At 44.7% G+C, this 24,567-nt stretch overlaps 1 protein-coding gene across 1 annotated transcript in view; it reads right to left on the bottom strand.

The window, feature by feature from the left end:
* Positions 1-3,053: 3,053 nt before the first annotated feature.
* tnfsf11 (TNF superfamily member 11) overlaps positions 3,054-24,567 on the bottom strand; it is an 85,171-nt gene continuing 63,657 nt past the window's right edge. Inside the window, exons 3-5 of the mRNA XM_043694426.2 lie at positions 23,428-23,464; positions 21,871-21,960; positions 3,054-6,198 (exon numbers count right to left, since the gene is read on the bottom strand). Of these exons, the coding sequence (XP_043550361.1) occupies positions 5,777-6,198; positions 21,871-21,960; positions 23,428-23,464 (549 nt within the window). The 3' untranslated portion in view covers positions 3,054-5,776. The remainder of the gene's footprint in view (positions 6,199-21,870; positions 21,961-23,427; positions 23,465-24,567) is intronic.

Genomic DNA, 24,567 nt, shown 5'->3' with positions numbered 1-24,567 from the left:
TGGCAATGAATTCCACAGGCCCACCACTCTGTGGCTGAAGAAATGTCTCCGCATTTCTGTTCTGAATTTACCCCTTCTAATTCTAAGGCTGTGTCCACGGGTCCTAGTCTCCTCGCCTAACGGAAACAATTTCCTAGCATCCACCCTTTCCAAGCCATGTATTATCTTGTAAGTTTCTATTAGATCTCCCCTTAATCTTCTAAACTCCAATGAATACAATCCCAGGATCCTCAGCCGTTCCTCGTATGTTAGACCTATCATTCCATGGATCATCCCTGTGAATCTCCGCTGGACACGCTCCAGTTCCCAGTATGTCCTTCCTGAGGTGTGGGGACCTAAACTGGACACAGTACTCCAAATGGGGCCTAACCAGAGCTTTATAAAGTCTCAGTAGCACAACGGTGCTTTTATATTCCAACCCTCTTGAGATAATTGACAACATTGCATTCGCTTTCTTAATCATGGACTCAACCTGCATGTTTACCTTTAGAGAATCCTCAACTAGCACTCCCAGATCCCTCTGTACTTTGGCTTTACGAATTTTCTCACCGTTTAGAAAGTAGTCCATGCTTCTATTCTTTTTCCCAAAGTGCAAGACCTCACATTTGCTCAAATTGAATTCCATCAACCATTTTCTGGACCACTCCTCCAAACTGTCTAGATCCTTCTGCAGCCTCCCCACTTCCTCAGTACTACCTGCCTGTCCACCTAACTTTGTATCATAGGAAACTTCACTAGAATGACCCCAGTCCCTTCATCCAGATCATTAATATATAACGTGAACAGCTGCGGTCCCAACACTGAACCCTGCGGGACACCGCTTGTCACCAGCTGCCATTCCGAAAAAGAACCTTTTATCCCAACTCTCTACCTTCTGTCAGACAGCCAATCCTCTATCCATACCAGTAGCTCACCTCGAACATCGTGGGCCCTCACCTTGCTCAGCAGCCTCCCATGTGGCACCTTATCAAAGGCCTTTTGGAAGTCTAGGTAGACCACATCCACTGGGTTTCCCCGATCTAACCTACTTGTCACCTCTTCAAAGAACTCCAACAGGTTTGTCAGGCACAACCTCCCCTTACTAAATCCATGTTGACTTGTTCTAATCTGACCTTGCTCTTCCAAGAATTTAGAAACCTCATCCTTAATGATGGATTCTAGAATTTTACCAACAACCGAGGTTAGGCTAATTGGCCTATAATTTTCCATCTTTTGCCTTGATCCTTTCTTGAACAAGGGGGTTACAACAGCGATCTTCCAATCATCTGGACTTTCCCAGACTCCAGTGACTTTTGAAAGACCTCAACCAACGCCTCCGCTATTTCCTCAGCCACCTCCCTCAGAACTCTAGGATGTAGCCCATCGGGGCCAGGAGATTTATCAATTTTAAGACCTTTTAGCTTTTCTAGCACTTTCTCTTTTGTAATGGCAACCATACGCAACTCAGCCTCCTGACTCCCTTTAATTGTTGGGATATTACTCATGTCTTCCACTGTGAAGACTGACGCAAAGTACTTATTAAGTTCTCCTGCTATTTCCTTATCTCCCATCACTAGGCTTCCAGCATCAGTTTGAAGTGGCCCAATGTCTACTCTTGCCTGTCGTTTGTTTCTTATGTATTGAAAGAAACTTTTACTATCATTTCTAATATTACTGGCTAGCCTACCTTCATATTTGATCCTCTCCTTCGTTATTTCTCTCTTTGTTATCCTCTGTTTGTTTTTGTAGCCTTCCCAATCTTCTGATTTCCCAGTGCTCTTGGCCACTTTATAGGCTCTCTCTTTTTCTTTGATAGATTTCCTGACTTCCTTTGTCAACCATGGCTGTCTAATCCCTCCCCAGATAATCTTTCTCTTCTTGGGGATGAACCTCTGTACAGTGTCCTCAATTTTACCCACAAACTCCTGCCATTTTTGCTCTACTGTCTTCCCTGCTAGGCTCTGCTTCCAGTCTATTTTCGTCAGTTCCTCTCTCATGCCCTCAGTTACCTTTATTTAACCGTAACACCATTACATCCGATTTTGCCTTCAATCTTTCAAACTGCAGACTGACATGATACATATATTGGCATGATACCAACCAGAGAAGGGGGCAACATGGTGACTCAGTGGTTAGCACTGCTGCCTCACAGTGTCAGGGACCCAGGTTTGAGTCCAGCCTCAGGCGACTGCCTGTGTGGAGTTTGCACATTCTCCCCGTGTCTGCGTGGGTTTCCTCCCACAGTCCAAAGATGTGCAGGTCAGGTGAATTGGTCCTGTTAAATTGCCCATAGTGTTAGGTGCATTAGTCAGGGGTAAATGTAAGGTGGACCACATCCCCAACTTTCACCTCTACCTCTGATTTGTCAGTCTGCTTATTTGAAAATTCAGCAGAAATTTAATCCCATTAAATATTTGGAGAACTGCATCTCCTGTCAACAGATTCATAAGAACGAAAGTGTTTGTGTTTTTGTAATGGACCTTTTTCCTCTCAGCACCTAGACAAGCACATAATGTGTAAGGAAACTCATATGAGCTGTTGCTTCTTCTAACCAGCTGCCTGCAAAATTAAACAAGACAGGGACCTTATTCCTAGAAACTTGAAATATAATTATTCAAAAAACACAGAACGGATTTGAATATTTCATCTTCTGTCTCTGACTCACCAGACCATTCGCAATCCGAGGTGAGTTTCTGAACACACACCACCTTCATAATGATGTGGAGGTGCCGGTGTTGGACTGGGGTAGACAAAGCCAGAGGTCACATGACACCAGGTTATACTCCCAACAGGTTTATATGAAATCACAAGTTTTTGGAGTGCTGCTGTTTTGTCATGTGGCTTCACCTGACGACAGAGCAGGGCTCCAAAAGCTTGTGATTTCAAATAAACCTGTTGGAGTATGACCTGGTGTCATCCATTCTTCTGACTATCTTCATAAACATTGGTTACTATGATCTCCATAACATTCTCCTTGCTGTTGTATGTATTTTCCGAGCAATCTATGCCCTCTTCTCTAATTTGAAATGTAATGAACTGTGCTGATATAAAACAACATGCGCAAAATCTTTACTTAAAACAAATTCAAAAGGACAGTTTATTATAGTTTACAACAGGCCTTTCGGTTCTCGTGCAATTCAAAGCACTGAAGGGAATTTTGCGAAAAGAAGTTTAAATATACAACAGATCTGGTCAGGTCATACCCAGATTGTCTCAAACAGGTTTACAGAATAATGACAACAATAATACAACTTCATTTACCACTGAGAAGGACAGAGAACTCCTCGCAAATAGATTCTGAACTTCTTGTGTCACCACTTTCTATGAAGAAAAATCTTCGAGAGAAATTCAGCTAGTTGCATCTAAAGACAGTTCTGGACAATCAGTTTTGCTTATTGGTAATGAGTATCAGAAAGACAGGGTCAGGATGAGTATCATTGAAGATACTTGAGTGGTGTTGAATTCTTTGAAATGGTGACTGATACATTCTGATACAGCTTTTGTCTGTGGGAACTAATGGTTCATTTTTGAGGCAGGGCGTGCTTGATAAACCAGTGCTCCTTCTGGATTGAGCATGTGTCAGAGGCAACTTCATTTGGACCATCTCCTGAACTGCGAGTCTTCAGCTAAATTAGCAAGACTGCACTCCTCATCGTCTCCTCACATGCAGAGGGTGGTACGTGTATGGAATGAGCTGCCAGAGGAAGTGGTGGAGGCTGGTACAATTGCAACATTTAAGAGGCATTTGAATGGGTATATGAATAGGAAGGGTTTTGAGGGTAATGGGCCGGGTGCTGGCAAGTGGGACTAGATTGGGTTGGGATATCTGGTTGGCATGGACAGGTTGGACCGAAGGGCCTGTTTCTGTGCTGTACATCTCTATGATTCTATGACACTGTTCAGGAATTACTTTGCGTACTCAGTCAATTATGGTGCCTCTAGGGTCAGGCGACACTATCACTGCCTATACCGAATCCTAAAAGGCATCAGCTATCTTAAAGGGTAACGTTGAAACTCTTATGGCCTCATTCTGGCATCAGTTTGGAGTCGTGATGCTAAATTTGCAGGAATTCATCCATTTTGGTTCAACTTTGCCAGTTCTATCAGATTAAAGGACAGCAATGAAGCAAACTGCCATGGAACACTGTGAGAATGGTCTTATGAACAGATAGCTGTGCAGATGACAGTATAACTCCTGGTTGGCTTGATCAAGTGACACGGTGGCTCAGTGGTTAGCACTGCTGCCTCACAGTACCAGGTTCAATTCCAGCCTCGGGTGACTGTCTGTGTGGAGCTTGCACATTCTCCCTGTGTCTGCGTGGGTTTCCTCCCACAGTCCAAAGATGCACAGTTCAGATGAATTGGCCATGCTAAATTGCCCATGGCATTAAGTGCATTAGTTAGAGGAAAATGTGTCTGGGTGGGTTACTCTTCAGAGGGTCAGTGTGGACTGGTTGGGCCGAAGGGCCTATTTCCACACTGTAGGGAATCTAATCTAATAATGACACACAACCAGGTCATTTTGGCAAAGGAATATATGATGGCTGTTTAATCCTTCACACAAGACATTTTCTGTTTGTGTCTCTCTTATCCACAAGTCCCTTAAATCAGCAATAAACACAATCCTAAAAGTTAATGAGGGGAGATGTTGATCACCAGCCCAAATGCAGGCCTCCTTAATTGCCTGTCAGCTTCAGTTAGGCTCAGATTACTCAATATCATGACTCCAACATGGATATGGTCAACTTTCAGAATTCTTAGGACAAGATATTTCTTTTTCGAGGAATCACAGTATCAGCGATTTGAATTTTCTCCCGCTCCACCTATTGGGGGGTGGGGGGAGGAGAACAGGCTTGGGAATATTCAATGCACAAGAGATGAGACAAGGTTGAACCCTGAATCAGAAATGACCTAATGTAGGCTAGATTGAGGTTGGAACTGGGTCTATTTCAGATTGCAGACACATTGATCATTTTAAAAGACATATACAGGGGTGGCATGTTAAAGGGGCCTCCCCATTTCAAATCCAAGATTGTGGAGTAGTCACACAATTTCTCATTTTCCAGCTCAAGAAAACATTAACTCTGCTTTCTCTCCAGAAATGCTGCCAGCACTGCTGTGTTTTTCCAGCACTTTCTGTTTTATTTCACACATTTTGTTTCCCGCGTAGAAGGAGAGGAGGGCTTATTGTGTCCATTGCAAATGGTCTGTGTCTCATTCTGAATGCTCCCGAATAACTTCACATTGGCTTTGACCCTCAAACCTATTGATCTATTCATTATTTGCAGGTCTGGCATCCATCAAAATTAACAACCAATAATTGTCAACTTCTGATGGGCGATCTGACATAGTTTATTTGGGTATTTTAACATGATAGGTATCCTTAATTTACATTCCACATCCAGAGCAGTGACCTAACTTAATGGTGTAAGAATTTACTTGTTGACCCTTAAGTCCCTGACTTAGGTCAGAAGGTCCGAGTTCAAGCTCCATCTGCTCTGGACATGAGTCACAACAGGCAATTTTAAACAAAATTGTGTCTTGGCTGGTACAGTTGCAACATTTAAGAAGCATTTGGACGGGTATATGAATAGGAAGGGTTTGGAGGGATATGGGCCGGATGCTGGCAGATGGGACTAGATTGGGTTGGGATATCTGGTCGGCATGGACGGATTGGACCAAAGGGTCTGTTTCCGTGCTGTACATCTCTGTGACTCTATGACTATGTTGATTGTTCACTTTTCAGATTTGGAGACAGAGTATTTAAAACATTAATGATGCAGATGGTATACTTCATTTAATCCAGTTTGAATGCTCCAAGGTAACTGGATGCCTCATCAGCATCTACCAGAGTTAGGTTCGAGACAGTCACAAAGAGTTTGTCCCCGCTGCGCAGGTCGAACACACCTCCTTGATAGACTGAGTACAAGTTGTGGTTCCCCGAGCACCAGGTGCTGGCACCTCTCAGGAGTAAAGTTGGCTTTGGATAATTGGCCATTTTCCTGTAGATATATTGAACCAGCTGATATTCCCTTGTGCTCATCGGATAATCTGCATGGTAACGGAATAAAATCTGGGAATAAATGTAATATAGGCCTTGGTGCTTGATTTCCAAGGCCCCATTGCTGTAGCGCAACTCCCTCAGATGCGCCACACCGACCCTCTCCTCCCAAGATGTGATGAGTTTCCCTTTCAATCCTGGAAGTCTGGTCTCAAGGTCTGAATGGAGAGAAAATGGATATCATCAGAGACAGCTCACTGTACAGGATGGTGTGCTACCCCACTACCACAGCACTGCCACCTCTATCAGTTTATCTGCAAGCAAGTCCCACCTCTGAGCTGGAGACTTTACAGTTCTGACTCACCAACCTAGGAAAAATAACCAGATTAAAACCTGTTCTTACTCACGGCCAGCTATTAAACTGAACTCCCAATCTATTCCGTCACCCGTGCCAGACTATCCACCTCAGCTCCACGCACCTTGCAAAATCTTCCCACACACTCTGACTCAAGGTCACTCCCTTCTCCCATCGCACCTCCCCCCAACTAACTTGAAGACCCCCAAACAAACAACCACCTCATTCCTTGAACTGACCCCCCCCCCACCTTCCCTCCTCTACCAGCTCTGCCAGATACACAGCCAAACCCTTGATTTGACAGCCCCCAACACCCACACAACTAGTTCCTCCACCCGATCCATCATTCTGCAAATGCCCATCCATCTGCCGCCCACAGCATAGCAGTCAGTGCTGGAAAAGAGCAGGATGATTTGACCTCAGGTGCTGATGCTGTGCTATGATGGAAGGTCTCCAGAACAGTTACGCTTTTGCATTTCTTCAGAGGTTTGAGTTTGTCATTTGGGGCAGCAAGCTCCCGGGGAAGGTAAGGAAAACGGAGCAGAGCAGCATCCTAACTGTGAATGTCAATCCTTGGAAGATTCAGTAATATGTGCAGGTCTCAATGAACAAATGGAGTTGCGTGAATGTAACATGGAGGGGATTGATTGAAAACAGTGTTGCTCATGGCAATTTTCATTGTTTACAATTCAGAACACAATTCAATCAACATGACAAAATTAATTTCAGCAGCAAATTTATGTTCAACCTACTATGGGAACAGGTCCTGTCATTGTGTCAAAGTAATATTGAGTCATTAAAGTCACTGGGAGTGAGTGATGCATCTGAGTTCTGGCAAAAAGAGAGGATGCAGTGAGAGGAGAGGGAGCCTCTACAAATATACCTATTGCGAACAATATGGCCTATAGTCACCATAGTCCAACCTGACCGCAGGACTGCTTTCTCATTACAGAGAAAGAGAGAGAGAGAAAGCGGGGGGGTTGTAGAGTGAGAGAGAGGGGGAGAGGGGGAGAGAGAGAGTGAGAGAGAGGGGGAGAGGGGGGAGAGAGAGAGTGAGAGAGGGGGAGAGGGGGAGAGGGAGAGAGAGAAGGGGAGAGAGAGAGAGTGGAGAGAGGGGGGAGAGAGAGAGGGAGAGAGTGAGAGAGGGGAGAGAGAGGGAGAGAGTGAGAGAGGGGGGAGAGAGAGGGGAGAGAGAGGGGGGGAGAGAGATAGGGAGAGAGTGAGAGAGTTAGGGTGAGAGAGAGAGAGAGAGAGATAGGGAGAGAGTGAGAGAGATAGGGAGAGAGAGAGAGAGATAGGGAGAGAGTGAGAGAGAGAGAGAGAGATAGGGAGAGAGTGAGAGAGATAGGGAGAGAGTGAGAGAGAGGGGGAGAGAGAGAGAGAGATAGGGAGAGAGTGAGAGAGAGGGGGAGAGAGATAGAGATAGGGAGAGAGAGCGAGCACCTCAGGAATGGAGAGAAAGGTTGAGGAGGAGGGTCCTTCATTGGTAACTTCAGCCAGTGCAGGAACTAAACCCATTCTGCTGGTGTCACTCTGCATCACAATCCAATGATTGAGCTACCGGACCCCCAATGGAATGTAAAGGATACAAATAAAATTCATAGAATTATACAATCGCTACAGAGTGGAAGCAGGCCATAAAGCCCATCGAACCCACACTGACCCTCCAAAAAGCATCCCATCCACACCCACCACATTTCTGTAATCCTGCATTCCCCATGGCCAATCCACCTAACCCGCACATCTTTGCGCTGTGGGAGGAAACTGGAGCACCCGGTCAAACACCACATAGACACGGGGAGAACGTGCAATTTCCACACTGACAATTGCCTGGGGGATGATGGAAACTGGGCCCCTGGTGCAATGAGGCAGTAGTCCTAACCAGTGTGCCACTGTGTCACCCCAAAAATGGCTGTAAATCAGAAAGTAGAAGGGAGTACTCATGAAAATTACAAAGATGAGTAAAGTAGTATTGAGCATATTGTTGGAGCTGACAACTCCCAGCTGCTGTTAGACCTCATTCTGGGGTCTTAAAAGAAATAGTTGATGCATTGGTTTTAATTTTCTCGATTTCCCTTGTGTGAAGAAAGCTTTCCATTGGAAGATAGCTAATGTAACTAAAAGAAGGCTGAAAATGAGAAGGCAGTTAATTCAGCTTCTACCATTTTCCCTATGATTAGATTAGATTACTTTTTTTTAGATTAGATTAGATTACTTACAGTGTGGAAACAGGCCCTTCGGCCCAACAAGTCCACACCGACCCGCCGAAACGTAACCCACCCAGACCCATTCTCCTACATTTACCCCTTACCTAACACTACAGGCAATTTAGCATGGCCAATCCAATGTGGGAGGAAACCGGAGCACCCGGAGGAAACCCACGCAGACACGGGGAGAATGTGCAAACTCCACACAGAGAGTCGCCTGAGGCGGGAATTGAACCCGGGTCTCTGGCGCTGTGAGGCAGCAGTGCTAACCACTGTGCCACCGTGCCGCCCAGATTAGATTCGCTGCAGTGTGGAAACAGGCCCTTCAGCCCAACCAGTCCACACCGACCCTCTGAAGAGTAACCCACCCAGACCCATTTCCCTATGACTAATGCACCCAACACTACGGGCAATTTAGCTTGGCCAATTCACCTGGCCTGCGCATCTTTGGACTGTGGGAGGAAACCGGAGCACCCGGAGGAAACCCACGCAGACACAGGGAGAATGTGCAAACTCCGCACAGACAGTCACCCGAGGCAGGAATCGAACCTGGGACTCTGGTAGCGTGAGGCAGCAGTGCCAACCACTGAGCCACCGTGCCGCCATGACAGATACTATTATTAAAGACATTACAGCAGCGCACTTAATTAAACTCAAGCAGAGTCAACAAGGATTTGTGAAATGAAAATTGTACTTACCAATTCGTTTTGGAGTTCTTTGAGGAAATTACACATGCTGTGGATAATGGGAACCCAGTGGATGTACAGAACTCAGATCACAGCTGTGATATCCCCTCTGACCAGTAATGCAACTCCTCCACCCCATTTATCTCCCTCTGTATCCCACCTGAAGCATCTATATCCTGGGATGTTTAATTGCTAACCATGCCCTTCCCTCAACCAAGTCTCATTAATAGCAATAACATCATACTCCCAGGTACTAATCCAAGCCGTACATTCATCTGCCTTACCTACTACACTTCTCACAGTACAACAAACGCACCTCAGACTACCAGTCCCTCGGTGTTCATCATCTGCTCCCTGCCTACTGTGCCCCTTAGTCACACTGACTTTATTATCTAGTTCCTTATAGGCTTTATTATCTGCTTCCTTACTGTCGTCTAGCCTCATTTGGTTCCCATCCCCCTGCCGTGTTAGTTTAAACCTTCCCCAACAGCATTAGCAAAAGCACTCCCAAGGACATTGGTGCCAGTCCGGCCCAGGGGTAGACCATCCATTTTGTAATAGTCCCATACCCCCAGAACCTGTCCCCATGTCCCAAAAATCTGAATCCCTCCCTCCTGCACCATCTCTCAAGTCACTCATTCTTTCATTTCTACTCTAACTAGCATGGGGTACTGATAGCAATCCTGAGATTACTACCTCTTAAGTCCTACTTTTTAACTTGGCTCCTAACTCCCTAAATTCAGCTTGTGGGACCTCATCCCATTTATTACCTCTCTCAGTGATGCCTATATGCACCGCAACAGCTGGCTGTTCACGCTCCCCGTTCAGAATGTCCTGCTGCCAATCTGAGACATCCCTGACCCATGTTCCTGGGAGGTGACATACCATTCAGGAGTCTGAGTGAACCGTTTGTTGACTGCCTCCAATGCCAGTGTATCTTTTCTTAGTAAGTGGTCCGAGATCATTTATGGTACTCTAGTGGTCAAACTAGTGCCTTGTATAGTTACAGATTGCCATCCTGAAAATGTTCACAAGGTGCTTTCCAATGACTCACCAAGAATCCTTTGACAGCACCTTCCAAACCCACAGCCATTTTCATCTAGATGCACAAGGGCAGCAGATACATAAGAATGCCACCACCTGCGAGTTACTCTCCAAACCAGTCGCTATTTTGTTTTGAAAATATATTGTTGTCAAAATCCCGGAATTCTCTCCTGCAGGGTCAACTTATAGCATACGGACTGCAGCGCCTCAAGAAGGAAGCTCACCAATACCTTCTCAAGGGGAAACTAGAGATGGGCAATAAAGACTGGCCCAGCCAGAGGCGCACACAATCTCGTTAAATAACTTTATAAACTCCCTCTCCCCAACTTGTTGGGAGAAGGAACGTCGGGGAGAAGGATGGTCTAAGGCAGGCAGGATTGGGAAGTGTGGAGGAAAGGAAGGGCAAAGAGTGAGGTGGTCAGGTCATGGGGGTAAAGGTAACGGAGAGACAGGGTTGAGGGGAAGGAGAGTTGAGGACAAGGAGACACAGAGATTGGAAGGCAAGTACTATTTTATTAGCCATGTTTCATTTTTAAAATATTTCATTCATAGATACAGGGTTCAACAATGTAAAATATGCCCCTGACTGGGTCAAATAGTTCAATGGGCTCAATCTTCCTTTAACTTTGGCCAAGTGTGACTGATGTCGAGTGTTTTGGATCGTTTGTCAGTGCGAGGCTGAGTGATGTTTTCTCACCGTACTTTACTAAATTCACCTCATTAACTACCTCCCACACCCCGTACATCCGATTTGCACCCCATCTAACAAGATGCCATTCCTGCAACAATTCACCACTGCCAGGATATTCAGGAATTCATTAGCATTCCTGGTGCCTAAGCTATCTTTAAAAGTCCATTGTTCCCCCAAACAAGCACTGTCAGTCTGGAGCTGGATAAAGCAGCCGGTGGCACGGTAGTCAGCACTGCTGCCTCACAGCTGCAGGGACCCGGGTTCGATTCCAGCCTCGGGCAACTGTCTGTGTGGAGTTTGCACATTCTCCCCAAGGCGTGGGTTTCCTCCAAGTGCTCTGGTTTCCTCCCACAATCACAAGGATGTGCAGGGTAGGTGAATTGGCCATGCTAAATTGCCCCATAGTGATTAGGGATGGGTAGGTCAGGTGCATTAGTCAGGGGCAAATAAAGAGTATTGGGGAATGGATATGGGTGGGATACTCTTTGGAGGGTTGGTGTGGACTTGTTGGCTGAAGGTCCTGTTTCCACACTGTAGGGATTCTATGAATTGATGCTCTCTCTGGAGCTACTGCCGGATGGGCTAATACACAGGTGGGACTTTCTCCTCGCTCAGTACCAGCTGTGGTGGCCATGGTCTGAGGATGCCACCCAGGTCAATCTGAAGGAATTCCCAGCAATGGGGAAAGAAGGTCAATGACCCTCCCCACCTCACCGGTGCAATTGCCGCTGAGTTCTCTCTGAAATCTCACACTCACTCTATCTCTGCTACCGAACCCACCTACCACCAAGCCTCATGTTCTAACTAAAGCTTGCTACATCTTCCCTCACTCGCTGTCATCCAACCTAACCTATGACCCTGTGTGCTCTCTACTTTGTCTATTCACTCACCCAGGCCACCTCCCTACCTGCGCCAACAGTAACAGCTGTGTTGTCCACTTTCATCTCCCATAATCCTTGCTGGTGTTAAAGTACATTGACAGCCTCTTATGAAAGTTAAAAATCACACAACACCAGGTTATAGTCCAACAGGTTTAATTGGAAGCACACTAGCTTTCGGAGCGACGCTCCTTCATCAGGTGATTGTGGAGGGCTCGATCGTAACACAGAATTTATAGCAAAAATTTGCAGTGTGATGTAACTGAAATTATACATTGAAGAATTGATTGTCTGTTAAGCCTTTCATCTGTTAGAATACAGTGATAGTTTCACTTCTTTCATGTGTGAATCACAAAACCCTTTTTTTAAAAGTTGCATTCTCGGGTTAGCTGTTAACAATGGTGATAGCTAGACAATATGTTGAAGGTGTTAGCCCCCTGTGTTCTCTGTCTATGACCTGATGTTTAGATTGATTCCAATCTAAAAAGTGAAATAACAGTTTTACATAAAATCATGCAGTTTTTGAGCTCAGAGCTCGGCATGAATCTATGTGGTTTTTGAGCAAAGTGCAATATAACTTTGTACCAAAAAAATTCACCACATACAATATATATGTGTGCATGTGGGTCTTTGTCTGTGTGTGTGTGTGTCTGTCTGGGGTGGGGGTTGTGAGTGTGAGAAAGTGTGTGGGTGTCTGTGTGCATGTGAGAGTGTGCGTGTGTGTGTAGGAATATCTGTGTGTGTGTGTGTGTGTAGTGCAATGGTGATCACCTGTAATGTGACATGAACCCAAGGTCCTGGTCGAGGCCCTCCCTATGGGTACCGAACTTAGCTATCAGCCTCCAAATCATGACTCTTATGAAAGTGACCTCCATGATTAAACATGAGAAAAATAGTTTCAGAACTCACAAGCCAGGTTTCACTTTGGCTTCTGACCTGGCTAGCATTGACAGCAGGATCATAACAACATCTCTTGTCATGCACACACCCACCCCCACTTCCCCCCACAATGTTTATATATTTTTCAATCAAATCCTCACTTACACTTATAAACTCCAGCAGCAACAAGCAAAGCCCGTCCAACCTTTTCTTATAAGATAACCCATACATCTGGGTCTCAGGCTTGGTAAACCATCTCTGAATTGCTTCCAATGCATTTGATTTTTCTTTACAGAAAACATCCAGTACTGCACACATACTCCAGATACAGTCTCACCAATGGCATCCATAACTTCCTCAATTGTGCAGTCATAGCACAGAAAGAGGCCCTTTGCCCATCAAGTCTGTGCCACACAAAAACAACCATCTAACTATTATAATCCCATTTTCCAGAATTTAGCCCGGAGTTTGCAAGTGCACATCTAAATACTTCTGAAATGTTGACGAGGATTTCTGCCTCCACCGGTCTCACAGGCAGTCAGTTGCAGATTTTCACCCAGCTTCTGTGTGAAGAAGATTTCCCTCACATCTCTAAAATCTCTGCCCCCACCTTAAAGCTGTGTCCCCTGGTCACTGATCCCTCCCCCAGATGGAGAAGCATCTTCTTGTACATGTCCATCTTAATTTTAAACATCGCAATCATACCCCCTCTCATTCGCCACTGCTTTAAGAAAAACTAATACCAGTCTGTCCAAGCTCTCTTCATAACTGAAACACTCCAGCCCAGGAAATATTCTGGTAAATTTCCTCCGCACTGCTATCACATCCCTTCTCCAATATGGATTCCAGAACTGCACACAGTAGTCCAGCTGTGGCCTAATCAGCATTTCATACAGTTCCAGCATAGCCTCCCTGCTCCTAAATTCTATGCCTTGACTAATAAAGGCAAGTATCCCATTCAACCACTTTATTCACTTGTCCTGATATCTTAAGGGTCTGCAGGCATACCAAGGTCTCCTTGATCCTCTGGGCTTTCCATGGTCCTATCATGTATTCCCATACCTTGTTTGTCCTGCCTAAGTGCATCATGTCACACTTATCCAGACTGAATTCCAATTGCCACCGTTCAGCCCACCTGGCCACCCTATCTGTATCACCCTGCCTTGTAGTCTCAGGTTATTCTTCTCCTCCTCCTCTGGGTGCTCCGGTTTCCTCCCACAGTCCAAAAGTGTGCAGGTCAGGTGAATTGGCCATGTTAAATTGCCCACAGTGTTAGGTGAAGGGGTAAAATGTAGGGGAATGGGTCTGGGTGGGTTGCTTTTCGGAGGGTTGGTGTGGACTTGTTGGGCCGAAAGGCCTGTTTCCACACTGTAAGTAATCTAAATCTATCTCAATCAGTTATTACTCCATCAATTTTTATATCATCTGTGAACTCACTGATTGAATCACATTCAAGTCTAAGTCATTTATACAAACCACAAACAGCAAGGGCCCCACTGGACACAGATTTCCAGACACAAAAACACTCCTCAACCATCACCCTATGCTACCTGCCACTCAAATGATGTGTCATCCTTCCCTGGATCCCATGGACTCTTACCTTTGCTAACAGTCTCCCACATGGGAGGTCAAAGTAAATTCCATCGAAAGCATCACCTTCATCTCCCTACCTGGGTTACCTCTTCAATCAAGTTGGTCAGACATGACCTCCCCTGAACAAAACCATGCTGCCTATTCCTGATTAATCCCTGCCTCTCTGAATGCAGATTAATTCTGCCCCGCGGAATTGCTTCCTATTGTTTCCCAACCGCTGTTTCTCCTATTTTCTCCACAGCCTTGACTTCTATTTTGTATCTGATTTGTCTCACAATAAATGAGAGAAGTGTGAATGCTAGCAGTGACACATGTTATCAGACCCTTTCTTCTCTGAATACACCTACAGTCATGGAATCACAGAGTCACACAACTCAGAAACAGACCCTTCTGCCCAACTTGTCCACGCTGACTAGACATCCCAACCTGACCTCATCCCATTTGCCAGCATTTGGACCATATCCCTCTAAACTCTTCCTGTTCAAATATGCCTACAGATGTCTTCTAAATGTTGCTATTGCACCAGCCTCCAACACTTCCTCTGGCAGCTCGTTCCATACTCACACTGCCCTCTGCATGAAAATGTTACCTCTCAGGTCCTTTTTAAATTTATCCCCATCTCATCTTAAACCAATGCCCTCTCCTACCCTCGGAAGAAGACCTTGTCTGTTCACCCTATCCATACCCCTCATGATTTTATAAACCTCGACAAGGTCACCCATCAGCATCTGAAGCTACAGGGAAAACAACTCGTGGTTAGTAAACCCCCTCTCCCTATAAGTCAAACCATCCATTCATGGCAACATCCTTGTAAATCTTTTCTAAACCCATATTTCAGCAATAATCCCAGCTAATCCTCTCTCTCTCCCTCCCTCTCCCTCCCTCCCTCTCTCTCTCTCTCTGACATCTCTCCTGTAAGAACCTGGGTTTGAATTTACCTTTGTTGCCAAGGGGTGTGTTTATGGGGATGATGTAGGAAATTGGAACAGCATTGTTGAGTTACAATAGAGTTGGTTGGGTTGTCAGATAGGTTAAGTTATTCTATATTCCATTCTTTTTTGTTCATGTTTCATTTGGTAGTCTGCAAATAAATTCTGTTTTGTTTGAAATTGAGTGGTCTGACCAGTTGCATCAGTCCTGGAATATCCATGTTACATCTGCCTAAAACTACGAACAAAGTTTGGGTCTGGGCTACCTTTTAGAAATGTGTTGAGGAGGTCTGGCCTGGTCCATAACACTTCCCATAGAACATAGAACATTATGGCGCAGTACAGGCCCTTCGGCTCTCGATGTTGCGCCGACCAGTCATACCAATCTGAAGCCCATCTAACCTACACTATTCCATGTACGTCCATATGCTTGTCCAATGACGACTTAAGTGTACTTAAAGTTGGTGAATCTGCTACCATTGCAGGCAAAGCATTCCATACCCTTACTACTCTCTGAGTAAAGAAACTACCTCTGACATCTGTCCTATATCTATCACCCCTCAATTTAAAGCTATGCCCCCTCGTGCTTGCCGTCACCATACTTGGAAAAAGGCTCTCCCTGTCCACCCTATCTAACCCTCTGATTATCTTATATGTCTGTATTAAGTCACCTCTCAACCTTCTTCTCTCCAACAAAAAAAGCCTCAAGTCCCTCAGCCTTTCCTCGTAAGACTTCCCCTCCATACCAGGCAACATCCGAGTAAATCTCCTCTGCACCCTTTCCAAAGCTTCCACATCCTTCTTATAATGCGGTGACCAGAACTGTACACGATACTCCAAGTGTGGCCGCACCAGAGTTTTGTACAGCTGTAGCATAACCTCCTGGTTCCGGAACTCGATCCCTGTATTAATAAAAGCTAAAACACTGTATGCCTTCTTAACAACCCTGTCAACCTGGGTGGCAACTTTCAAGGATCTGTGTACCTGGACATTGAGATCTCTCTGCTCATCTACACTACCAAGAATCTTACCATTAGCCCAGTACTCTTTATTCCTGTTGCTCCTTCCAAAGTGAATCAACTCTCGTGTTTCCGCATTAAACTACATTTGCCACCTTTCAGCACAGCTCTGCAGCTTACCTATGTCCCTCTGTAACCTACAACATCCTTCATCACTATCCACAACTCCACTGACCTTAGTGTCGTCTGTGAATTTACTAACCCACCCTTCTACGCCCTCATTCAGGTCGTTTATAAAAATGACAAAATGCAGTGGACCCAACACCGACCCTTGCGGTACACCACTAGTAACTGGACTCCAGGATGAACATTTCCCATCAACCACCACCCTCTGTCTTCTTTCAGCAAGCCAACTGATCCAAACTGCTATATCTCCCATAATCCCATTCCTCCGCATTTTGTACAATAGCCTACTGTGGGGAACCTTATCGAACGCCTTGCTGAAATCCATATACATCACATTAACCGGTTTACACTCATCTACCTGTTTGGTCACCTTCTCAAAGAACTCAATAAGGTTTGTGAGGCACGACCTACCCTTCACAAAACCGTGCTGACTATCCCTAATCAAATTATTCTTTTCTGGATGATTATAAATCCTATCTCTTATAACCTTTTCCAACACTTTACCAACAACTGAAGTAAGGCTCACTGGTCTATAATTACCAGGATTGTCTGTACTCCCCTTCTTGAACAGGGGAACCACATTTGCTATCCTCCAGTCTTCTGGCATTATTCCTGTAGGCAATGACGATTTAAAGATCAATGCCAAAGGCTCGGCTATTTCCTCCCTGGCTTCCCAGAGGATCCTAGGATAAATCCCATCCGGCCCAGGGGACTTATCTATTTTCACACACTGCAGGATTTCTAATACCTCTTCCTTGTGAACCTCAATCCCACCCCCAGTCTAGCGGCCTGTATGTCAATAATCTCCTCGACAACATTGTCGTTTTCTAGAGTGAATACTGTCGAAAAATATTCATTTAGTGCTTCCCCTATCTCCTCTGACTCCACAAACAACTTCCCACTACTATCCTTGATTGGCCCTAATCTTACTCTCGTCATTCTTTTATTCCTTAAATACCTATAGAAAGCCTTAGGGTTTTCCCTGATCCTATCCGCCAACAACGTCACATGTCTCCTCCTGGCTCTTCTGAGCTCTCTCTTTAGGTCTATCCTGGCTACCTTGTAACCCTCAAGTGCCCTAACTGAGCCTTCACATCTCATCCTAACATAAGCGTTCTTCTTCCTCCTGACCAGATATTCCACTTCCTTCGTAAACCATAGCTCCTGCACTCTACAGCTTCCTCCCTGCCTGACAGGTACATACTTATCTAGGACACTCAGGAGCTTTTCCTCGAATAAGCTACACATTTCTAATGTGCCCATCCTCTGCAGTTTCCTTCCCCACCCTATGCTTCTTAAAACTTGCCTAATCACATCATAATTGCCTTTCCCCCAGCTGTAACTCTTGCCCAGTGGTATACACCTATCCCTTTCTATCACTAAATTAAACATACCAGAATTGTGATCGCTATCACCAAAGTGCTCACGTACTTCCAAGTCTAACACCTGGCCGGGCTCATTACCCAGTACCAAATCTAATGTGGCTTCGCCCCTTGTTGGCCTACATAAGGGTGCAGTATTCTAAAATGGCCTCCCCAGTGTCATGATGTTCCAACTTCTATACTCAATGGTGATAGTGACCACAACTCTTTTTTTGTTTACTTTAGCGATGGAAAAGGGTAGGTATATACCGCAGGGCAAGAGTTGGGGGAAAGGCAATTACGATGCGATTAGGCAAGTTTTAGGATGCGTAGGATGGGAAAGGAAACTGCAGGGGATAGACACAGTTGAAATGTGGAGCATTTTCAAGGATCAGCTACTATGTGTCCTTGAAACGTATGTATCCAAAATGCTCAGGGCCAGCTGGTCTTCAGAATTCAGAACTTCTCAAATTTCAGAATAAGTGAAAGTTTGATGGGGAAATTTTAAAAAACCTTACTTGAGGAGCAGACTCACTGAGTAAAATGGTACTTGAGACAGAATTGAGGCCCGCCAGTGCTGGGTCAAGAACCCCAGCTCATGTCACATCTAAGTGACACGCATCGAGTGGGTGCCAACTTGTGTTAACTGTTTGCATGCCAAACAACCTTGTGAATGATAAAAAAAAACTTCACAAAAGAACCTTCGGACTTTGGAGCTTTCTGGATTTTGGGATTTCAGATAAAGGGTTGCCTACCTGTACCTGTCAGGCATGGAGGAAGTAGTTGGAGCAAGGGAGCCGCGGTTTACTTAAAAAGTTGAATCTCTTGTCAAGAGGAAGAAGGAAGCTTATGTTCGGATGAGATGTAAAGTCTCAGTTAGGGCGAGTGAGAGTTACAAGTTCACAGGGAAAGACTTAACGAGAGAGCTAAGCCAAGCCAGGAGGGAACATGAGAAGTTGTTGGCAGATAGGATCAAGGGAATCCCTAAGGCTTTCTATAAGCATATCAGGAATAAAAGAATGACTAGAGTAAGATTAGGGCCAATCAAGGAAAGTAGTGGGAAGTTGTGTATGCAGTCAGAGGAGATAGGGGAAGCGCTAAATAAATATTTTTCGTCAGTATTCACACTGGAAAATGACGATATTGTCGAGGGTAATACAGGCTCCTAGACTAGATGGGATTGAGGTTCACAAGGAGGAGGTGTCAGCAATTCTAGAAAGTGTAAAAATAGATAGGTCCCCTGGGCCGGATAGGATTTACCTTAGGATTCTCTGGGAAGCAAGGGAGGAGATTGCCGAGCCTTTGGCATTGATCTTTATGTCATCATTGTCAACAGGAATAGTGCCAGAAGACTGGAGGATAGTAAACATTGTTCTCGTGTTCAAGAAGGGGAGTAGAGACAACCCTGGAAATTATAGACTAGTGAGTCTTACTTCGGTTGTGGGTAAAGTGTTGGAATGGATTATAAGAGAGAGGATTTATAATCATCTAGAAAGGGATAAGTTGATTAGGGATAGTCAGCACGGTTTTGTGAAGGGTAGGTCATGCCTCACAAACCTTATTGAGCCCTTTGAGAAGGCGACCAAACAGATAGATGAGGGTAAAATGGTACATGGACTTCGGTAAGGCAATTTATAAGGTTCCTCACAGTAGGATATTGCACAAAATATGGAGGCATGGGATTGAGGGTGATTTAGTGGTTTAGATGAGCAATTAGCAAGCTGAAAGAAGACAGAGGGTGGTGGTTGATGGGAAATGTTCATCCTGGAGTTCAGTTACTAGTGGGGTATTGCAAGGATCTGTTTTGGGGTCACTGCTGTTTGTCATTTTTATAAATGACCTGAATGAGGGGTCAGAAGGATGGGTTGGTAAATTTGCAGATGACACTAAGGTCGGTGGAGTTGTGGATAGTGATGAAGGATGTTGTAGGTTACAGAGGGACATAGATAAGCTGCAGAGCTGGGCTGAGAGGTGGCTAATGTAGTTTAATGTGGAAACATGAGAGTTGATTCACTTTGGAAGGAGCAACAGGAATAAAGAGTACTGGGCTAATGGTAAGATTCTTGGTAGTGTAGATGAACAGAGGATCTCAGTGTTCACGTATATAGATCCCTGAGTTGCCACCCAGGTTGATAGGGCTGTTAAGAAGGCATACGGTATGTTAGCTTTTCTTGGTAGAGGGATTGAGTTTTGGGGCTATGAGGTCATGCTGCAGCTGTACAAAAGTCTGGTGCAGCTGCACTTGGAGTATTGCTTACAGTTCTGGTCACCGCATTATAGGAAGGATGTGGAAGCTTTGGAAAGGATTCAGAGGTGACTTACTGGGATGTTCCCTGGTGTAGAGGGAACGTCATATGAGGAAAGCCGGAGGGACTTTGAGGCTGTTTTCATTATAGAGAAGATGGTTGAGAGGTGACTTAATTGAGACATATAAGATAATCAGAGGGTTAGATCGGGTTGATGTGAGAGCCTTTTTCCTCGAATGGCGATGGCTAGCATGAGGGGACATAGCTTTAAATTGAGGGGTGATATATATAGGACAGATGTTAGAGGTAGTTTTTTAACTCAGAGTAGTAGGGGCGTGGAAAGCCCTGCCTGCAACAGTAGACTCGCCAACTTTAAGGGCATTTAAATGGTCATTGGATTGACATATGGATGAGAATGGAATAGTGTAGGTTAGATGGGCTTCAGGTTAGTTTCACAGGTCGGCGCAACATTGAGGGCCGTAGGGCCTGTACTGCACTGTAATGTTCTATGTTCTATAATGTTCTGACTAATGAAGGCAAGCTTGCCAAATGCCTCCTTCACCACACTGTCTACCCACAACTTCATTTTCAAGGAACTATACACCTACAATGCCAGGTCTCTTTGTTTGACAACACCCTCCAAGACCATACCATTAACTGTATATGCCGTGCCCTAGTTTACCTTACCAAAATGTAACACCTCACATGTATTGAAATTAAACTCAGTCTGCCACTCCTTGGCCCATTGGCCCATCTGATCAAGATCCCATTGACCTCTGGGATACCTTCTTCACTGACCACTACATTGCCTATTTTGGTTTTATTTCCAAACTTACGAACTAGGCTTCCTATATTAACATCCAAATCATTTATATAAATGACAAAAAACTGTGGACCCAGCACTGATCCTTGTGGCACACTGCTGGTCACAGGTCTCCAGTCTGAAAAATAACTCTCTACCACCACCCTCTGTCTCCTATCTTCAAGCCTATTTTGTATCCAATTGGCTAGCTACCCCTGGATTCAGTGCGATATAACCTTACTAATACACTTACTGCACCAAACATACCCACACTAATGCCCCCTAACCATCATGCCAATGTCTTCACCATAAAGGTGTTCATACAAACATTTTCACAAAAGCGAAAGCATCTTTTCAAAATGGCATCTATTTGACAGCCCTCAACAAAGTGGCATCCATATTAATGTCCTTAACGCGGTGGCCTCTGGACTGTCTGCAACCGAGAAGTGTATATGCAAATAACAGAGATGCCACCCATACCCAAAATAGTATCCGTACCAAGGAATAACTGATCCAAAATGATTACATTTCCCAGCTGCAGTTTCCATCTGATACCTTTCCGTTGTGTGAAAGTCAGGTTGGAAGCTGAGCAAATTAGCAATAGGGTCAGGGAGGGCTTTGGGGTTGTCAATAGGGTCAGGGAGGGCTTTGGGGTTGTCAATAGGGTCAGGGAGGGCTTTGGGGTTGCCAATTCTCCAGGGATTCCCTGGAGTCTCCAGAAATCCACACTTCCTCAAGCAATCATAGAGAAGGATTGTTGCAAATGTTAGAAATGTTTTGTGCCCTTTTGCCCCTTTTGAGCAATTCCTTGTGGAAATATTGCAGATGGAAGAGATTGATTGGGGGTGGGAGAAGTGTGTGATGGATGCAGCTGATGAATCACAGGCCCTGGGCCTTTCTCACTCTGGGTGCAACGGAATGGTAAGACAGCAGCTTGAAGAGCTTTGCAGGATTCTTTGTAGGAAACATGAAGTAACTCCTGGTGTGGCTTTGGAAGGGAGGCGCGTGACAATTCCTGGTTCAGCTCGCATCAGAAGGATGGAATCTTCCTCAGGAATGCAGGATGGAACTTACCAGAAGGAGCTTTGATCGGTTTCTTCATGGTGAGGTGGGCATAGGGTGTCAGCTTCCTCATATTCTTCCTCGTGCGATTGGGGGCCAACCCTGATAAAAAAAAAGACACTGCTCGTAAAAGCTGAGGACAAAGTGCTTTGTCTGAATGTCTGAACATTGCCATACTCTCAGGCAGTTGTAGAGAGAGCTTGTCAAAGGGCCATGGAGGATGATCAGAGTCTTGATCCCTATTCATGAACTAACGCATCACTGAGATTTCTCCTGAGTGAGACAATGATTGAGTGAGCATATTGGGAGTTTGGTTCAGAGTGGGAATTGGATGCACAGGGGAAGGAGGGATACTGCAGAAGTGAGCCAAGTGTGGAATTTGGTGAAGGAATTTTCCTGAAGAGACTGTAGGGGTTTTATCAACATTGTAAGGTTTATTGGCGTGCAAAAGCACATTGGGAGGTGTTGGCTGTACTAAATATAAATGAATAAATCAGCAATTGACATGGAAAGCATGTTTTCTCTTCTATATCAGTACAGAGTCAGGGCTCATGGTTTTAACATTAGGGGTCACTCTTTCAGAAGAGTTGGGGACATTATTTTCTCTCTCTCAGAGGGTTGCACAAATTTGGAATCCTTAGCATTCAAAGGCGATGGAAGTGTGGTCATATAATATTTTTGAGGTGGATGTTGATAGGTTCGTTTAGGAGTGGAATCAAGGGTTATCAGAGGAAGGTGGAAATGTGGAATTCAAAAAACAAACAAATTGGCTGTGCTCTTGTTGTATGGGGTAGGCCCGAAGGACTGAACAGCCTAGTTTTGCTTCTAATTTCTTTATTCATATGTTTATAAGTCTGAAAGTGATGCAGGCCAAAGGCCCACAGATACAACCAAAGTAAATGCTGGGGTTCAGGGCTGCTACTGAGGAATATTTCCTGATATTGAGGGAGTTAAATAGAGAGTAAGAATGAAGTAAGAATGGAATTGGATGCAAACTAAGGTTCATTCTTATTACAATAACAATTACATGCTTAATTAAGAGACTTGCCCCACCACCTTTTCTTAGCCTCCTGTCTTTTTGAATGTCAAATATTGCCCCAAATCGAGGGCCCAGCCCTGCCCACCTTGCAACCATCTCTCTGTCATGTCAATTATCTCTGACACACGCATTTCTATCTGTGGTAACAATTTATCCACGGTGTTCTGAATATTATGAACTCTGCCTTTTTATCTTTAGCAATCTCCTGAGTTATCTGCTAGTGCTCTCTTAAGTTTAAATGCAGCGATGAGTGAGTTTGAGGAGAATAACTAAGATAAAGCCGGAAGAGAGGGGGTTTCAAATAAAGACAGAGACAACCCAATGAGGCAGATAAATAAGTGTGAATGGAAATGGGCCTGGGTCTGGTCTGATGACTGGTTAACTAGATAATACTCAACATCCTGATTCAATTAAGAATGTGCATTCTGGGGGAAGCTGCTCCAATGGAATTTCCCTCCATCCCAAATGAGGACCATCTACTCTCTGACTCACTGAACTCACAAACATCTTTGCTCCTGGATTAAACTTACCCCTGTGTTGCTTTTTGTCTGCTGCACCAGGATCCACCTAAACAAAGAGAGGAACAGTTAATACCTATTTCCATCAGTCCCAGTGCAATGTGCCTGGCTCCAGTGCACATGGAGCGGATCAGTGGTGCCTCACACTTCCCACAGTGCCTTGCAAACACGTGAAGGCTCATTGAGAGATCAGGGGATTGGAACTCCTTTCGCTCAGTCTCACAACCCAAAGCAATGAAACTCACACTCTTACAAAACTGGTGTAAAGACAACACCTTTCCACTCCCTTTAGTTTTGGACAATGGGCATTGGCATTATAAAGTTTACCAGCAGTGCAAAAACGTACTGGGAGGTGTCGGCTGTACCAAATATAATTGTGTTTTCTCTTGTGAATCAGCTTGGGCTCATGGTTTTAAAATTAGGGGTCACCCTTTCAGAACAGAGATGAGTACACAGAACGTTGTGCAAATTTGATATTCTCAGCATTAAATCAAGGAGAATGTGTAAAAAGATGGCTGCACTTTTTTAAAAAAAATCATGCTTAATGGAACACAGTGTGAGTTGTACACAGTACTGCTTTCCCCTGGATCAAGCAGAGAAAAAAGCAGACTCACAGTGTTGACGGATTCTAAGCCAAGGGGGAAGAGTTTGTAATTGGCTCCTGACCAGGTGATCACGGTGTTTGGGGCCAGTGCAGTAGAGAACCACTTAAAGAGAAAAACTGTCAGAAAATCTGCCTCCTTCTCACTCTCTCCTGTTTGGAGGTCATAGAAATTCTTCAGTAATAGCTTGCTGCCTTCCACTTACCTGTCTCTACAAATCTCCAGCTGAAGGGAACTAAATGCCTTCAAAGTCAAAGAAGACGTATTCTTAATCACTGAATGAAAGACGGCATTGCTGTGTAAACAACCTTATGTCAACAGCAAAGAACTAAAAAGGAATTGAAAGCAAGAGAAAGAAAGTAACTCATTGAATCCAGTAATCTAGACTGGTACTGCTGAACTGTGCTGTCCTGATCATCTTTTCTCCTTTTCCACCTTTAATATCCATATCTTGTCTATCTTTGTGTGTCTGTTTATGGAGGGGAATGTAAGAAGGGGTGAGGTTTAAGATTTAAAGCTCTATATTTGTAATTCATATACCTTAATCACC

This window comes from Chiloscyllium plagiosum, unplaced genomic scaffold, assembly GCF_037043375.1.
Source record: "Chiloscyllium plagiosum isolate Xiang-an unplaced genomic scaffold, Cpla_swu_hap1 HiC_scaffold_12, whole genome shotgun sequence".
Classification (NCBI taxonomy): domain Eukaryota; kingdom Metazoa; phylum Chordata; class Chondrichthyes; order Orectolobiformes; family Hemiscylliidae; genus Chiloscyllium; species Chiloscyllium plagiosum.
This window is presented reverse-complemented; position numbering and strand designations above follow the sequence as displayed.